General features: G+C 27.2%; 1 protein-coding gene across 1 annotated transcript; it reads right to left on the bottom strand.

The window, feature by feature from the left end:
- Nucleotides 1-3,414: 3,414 nt before the first annotated feature.
- Nucleotides 3,415-4,197, bottom strand: LOC145833486 (uncharacterized). The gene has a single exon (XM_082940660.1). The coding sequence runs from the start codon at nt 4,195-4,197 to the stop codon at nt 3,415-3,417; it is 783 nt and encodes a 260-aa protein (XP_082796786.1).
- Between the last annotated feature and the right edge of the window lie 941 nt (nt 4,198-5,138).

Raw genomic sequence — 5,138 nt, forward strand, 5'->3', positions numbered from 1 at the left:
TTTTTTCAAAGTGTTCTTCTTCTTAAATTATACAGATTGGCCTAAGAGAGTCTAAGTAATTTTGGTCAAGTTGCTTTAATAACTAAGGAAAAAGCATATAGATGGTATTGTTTGAATTTAAAAACTACAAAAAAAAGGTAAATAAGAAACAAAAGTTCGCTTTAATGTAAACTTATACTTAAAAGAAACAATAAAGACATGTTTTCACAATAAATTATTTAAAATACAACTCATAACAAATGTTTTTTTTTACCTAATAACCGATTAAAACTATATATAACTTTTGTAAACTTAAAATTGATAAAGTAATCGTTTGTATTTTTAATTTAATTTTAACAAAAAAACTGTAAAATTTTACTTTCAATATTTTTTTATTCAATTTTAAGATGCTGGTTATGGATAAAACAGATAGTGAGTATTATACCTATTGTTTTGAGCTTTAAAAATTAGTTATTGTCTACCTCAAACTGCTTAGTACATCTTACAAAAAACACGACACAAAATTAAACTTTCTTTTTTGTTTTGTGTAATGTATTTTTTTGAACAACCAGATAAAAAGATCTTATTTTGGCAGATAAAAACATCTTATTGCAACCTTTTTTGTCGGGAACGTGTCAAATACGCACGAAGAAACTTTTGCACGAGGAGTCATTTTTGCACGAGGGGTCAATTTTGCACGAGAGTATTAAAAAAAATAGAAATAAAATATTATTAAAAAAAACAAAATAAACAATAAGTTACCGACCGAGAATAAGGATTAGGGGTAACAGTGATAGTAAAAAAAAAACTAATAATATACAAAAATAAATAAATAAATAAAGTTATCGACCGAGGGTAAGGGTTAGTGTTAAAAGTGATAGTAAAAATTAAAAACAACAGACGAATAATAACTACGAGAACTTACTAAAAAAATAAAATACATTAATAAAATTAATGAAAAAAAAGTTACCGAATGAGGGTAAGGGTTAGAAGTAACATTGGTAGTAAAAACAGAATAAATAAAAAATTAAAGTTAATAAAAAAAAATTAATAAAATAATTAAAGATAATAACAAAAAAAAAATCAACCCGTGCAAAAGTATTTCGTAAAAAACTTATGTAACTCATGTGCATATTAAATAAATTTGTAGAATTTAAAACATTACAATCGACATTAATCAAAAAAAAAACGTATTTTTTAAAAAAGTTAGTAAATAAATAATTTAGACAAGCTGAAAAAAATATTTTGAAGGATATAACTTAAAATCTAGTTTAATTTTTTTTTAACATATTGGCAAATTTTATTAAAACATTTTTTTATATTTGGAATTTATCTATTAAAATTTGAATTAGTTTTATTCAATTTTAAACTATACTTTTAAGAATTAATTGTTTGTTTTAACATAAATACAATAAATACAAGTGAATTCCCTTGAAACAATACAGTAATAGTCACGTAACTATAGCTGGACTTAACAAAAGAAATCACAAACTTGTTATAATTTTTACAATGACTATTGTTATATAATAAACGTTGTTGTAAATTTCTCAACTTTTAAACAAGTTTGAAAGCTAAAGAGTTTATTCTAATATTAACTGGTAAGTACTTCATTGATTAAGATAAGTACAACCATTTTTTCTTGCAAATTAAAAAAGTTATTGCTTGAAAAACATTTCTTTAAGAGCAAGTCCGTCATTTAATACTCATTTAAAAATCACTACTGTGTATTGTAAACTGAATTGAGGACACTTCATAAAATATTATAAATCAGATCAGTTTACTTGTTCTGCTTAACTGTTTTCATGCTAAAAAATACCTTAAAATTTCTGTATAGTCCGCCGGATGGGCTTGCGGGTCATACGTTACCCACCTCTGGGATTAAGACAACAATAAGTTATTCATTAACAACTTTGCAAATAATTGTAAAAATATTTTATTTAGTAAATGATTAAATAGACTTTGTTCAAGACTTGATTAAATACTATAGTTTGTTTATTATTAGAGCTAACTTGAACAAACTTAATGCATTGTATTCTTTTAAAACAAACACTAAGTTTCAAGTATTGCCTTAGCATGGTGACGTAATAATGTAAACCTATACAAACATCAAACAAAAGGTTTTTTATGTAGCAAAAAAAAATTATGTACAAATCTAAGTCCAGCTTCAAAAAGCTGCTACTAATTTGCATATATCAAAACAAAACTTTTTTTTGTATATTTTAATTTTTCTGAGCTATACTCTTACCCTACCCTTAACCCACCTTACCCAAACATATAGCAAATTAATCAAAAAAAGTTTTTATTTAAAATTTTATGAAAATATCTTATTTGGTTATACTCAAATTAGTTGCAGATTTTTAAAGCTACCCCAAGTATATACAATTTTAACAAACGCAACTAGTCACAAACATTTTAAAGCTAATAATAATCGTACGTTTTATCGTAGTTTATTTTTTGTATTAAAGCATCAAACTTAAAAAAAAACAGTTTTTAAGTTTACTATTACAGCTCGTAAAGTTATTGTTGTAACTTTTTTATTAAATGGTTTGTTTTAAAAATTATATTAACAAAATAAAGTCTTAGCGTATTTAAGTAGAAAATAAGAACATAAAGTTTTTTGCAAAAAGTTTAATACAATAATCAAAACAATAAAGAAAAAGAGTGGTTTTCTATGTTTCGTTTAAGTAAAACTTATGGTAAATAAAGAAGTAAATAAAGAAAAAAATTTAAAAGACATTTCAATTTTATTAAAATTTTTTGTTCGTTAATCCATACTTTAGTTATAAACTTTAAACAAAATATTTAATCTATTGTAACAAACTAACTAAGTTAAGAAATTCTTAATCTAAACAATTTAGGTAAGGTCTGAAACGATTAAAACAGAAAAAAAGTTAATCAATAAAATTACAGGTTATGAATTTGTACTTGTATTTATTTAAACATTAAAGTTATAAAGTTTAGGTTTCAAGCCATAATCCTATAAAGAGTTTATATTTATAAAACTGCAAAAACTTGCAAAATTATGAATTTAAGCAGTATAACTGTCAAAAATAAATTTTACATACACAATTAAATAGTTGTAAAAAACATTACAAAGTTTAAAAATTGTATAAAAACACTGCTTTAGACTTAAAGTAGATCAAAACTAAATAACAAAAAAAAACATTGAATTTTAAAACATATTAAAAACTAATCTTTAAATAAGAGTTAATAAATGTTTTACATAATATTTTCTTAACACTTGCGTAAAGTAATTATAATAAAAAATCTAATTGCAAATAATATATTTACTCTTGTACTATTTCTGACGCTTCTAAATTGTAAAATATAAAAATTCATTTAGTACCTTAATTCAATAATGAAAAATATAAGAAATAAAGTAACTATTGAACCAAAACAGTTTGTAAATGAAGCGTAGTTACACGGTAGTAAAGTTTATTGAACAAAAAAACCCGCAAAATCTTCCAACGTTAGATACTTGTGAACTTGATACGCGCCTAATGCTATCGAAGCCGCGATCAACGCGCAAGAAATCTTCACCTCCCTCTTTATCCTCGCTCCCAACAGGTCCTTGCTAAAGAACTCGGCGACGTACGTCGAGTTCTTGTTCTTGTGTGGGAACGGACATTCAGGCACCGGCACATTCAGAAACCGGCACAGCGGCTCCCACCCTTCCTTCAAATCAAACACGAGCAGTCGATCCTTAGGAGCGTTCTTCAGAACGTTCTGGTTGTGTCTCCGGTACGCTTTCCTCAGCAGCTGCTCGGGCATGTTGCCATACCCGAACCACGGCTCAACCGCGTACCATCCCTCCGTCACCACGTGAACCAGCCACAAAAAGTCCTGCATCGCCCTCAAGGACGGCGACAGCATCTTCATTACTCTCAGCTTGAAGCTCTGCCTGGACATTATCATTTTCTTGCGGCTCGCCCACCACTCGTCCTCGTCCCTCTGACAGAAAACGATCTTGGCGTCGGGGAAGGCCCCGAGAATTTCCTCCCAGAAGTGGAAAGATGGGATGTCGGTGACCGAGTCCACCTCCTTATACATCTGGTAAAAGTCCTCCTTTCCGCCTCCGAGCTTGAATATCTTCAGCCACCTCTCCCTTTCATATTTGTAGTTCTCCTGGACGTCCCAGTTTTCGTATCCGAGTAACGTGAAGGCCTCCCGCATCGTCTTGGTGCCGCACTTCGAGTAGCCGGCGAATATGACTTTCATTTCGAGTTTTTTTAAATAGTTTTTCTACAATGATTTTTTTCTTAATATTTATTGTTTAATAGATGGTCAAATAATTTACTTTTTTCGGTAGTTACATTTTTAATGCGGAAATTTGAAACTTATGTGTTGTGACGTTATATGGTTACATGAGATCGGTTTTTTGTTAGAGTTGTCCGTTGCCGAGATTAAATAAAAAACAAGACTAGTAAAAAGAAAAAAAAATCGTCTGGTATATAATTTTTTCAGCATACAGGTAATTATTAGGAAAAACAACTTAGCTACATTTAGTTAATTGAAAAAAAATTAGTTTTAACACAAAACAACTCAATATTATTAAGTTTTAAGATAAACCAAAAAAAAAACCATTTGCTATTAGTACTTAAATTAAACGATTAAACTTAAATAAGTTTTTTTTTTTATAAATTGCTTTTTTTAAAGAGGATTATTTTATTTTTATTAGAAATAACTCAACTGGTTATTTTAATCTATTCAATAAAACTAAATAATTATGAATTGCGTTTACTCTTGTTCATAACAAAAAAATAACTTTAATGTAAAAAACTTTAAAAAATAACTATATGTGTTATTTAAAAAAAAAAACTACTCAATTGTTGATTATTGCACTAAAATGTTTCACACAGCGCGATGATTACTTACGAAGAAACATCTAACTGTAAGTGTATCTAATGTAAAGTTTATGAAAAGCATTTTATTTATTGTTATTGTGACTTAAAATATTAAAATAATAATTTATAATTTTATTAACACTATGAATGAAATATTAAGTTATAGTTTTATGAGAAGAGTTTTAAATTAAATTATCAATAAATGACCAAGTTATTTTAGATTAGTAAAACAGTAAAGAATGCGTGATATCAGAACTGTTTGCTAGACACCGTTACAAAAAATGATTTTTAATAAGTTTTAAAATATCAACCATT

Source organism: Thalia democratica, chromosome 4 (assembly GCF_965202585.1).
Source record: "Thalia democratica chromosome 4, ktThaDemo2.hap1.1, whole genome shotgun sequence".
Taxonomy (NCBI): Eukaryota; Metazoa; Chordata; class Thaliacea; order Salpida; family Salpidae; genus Thalia; species Thalia democratica.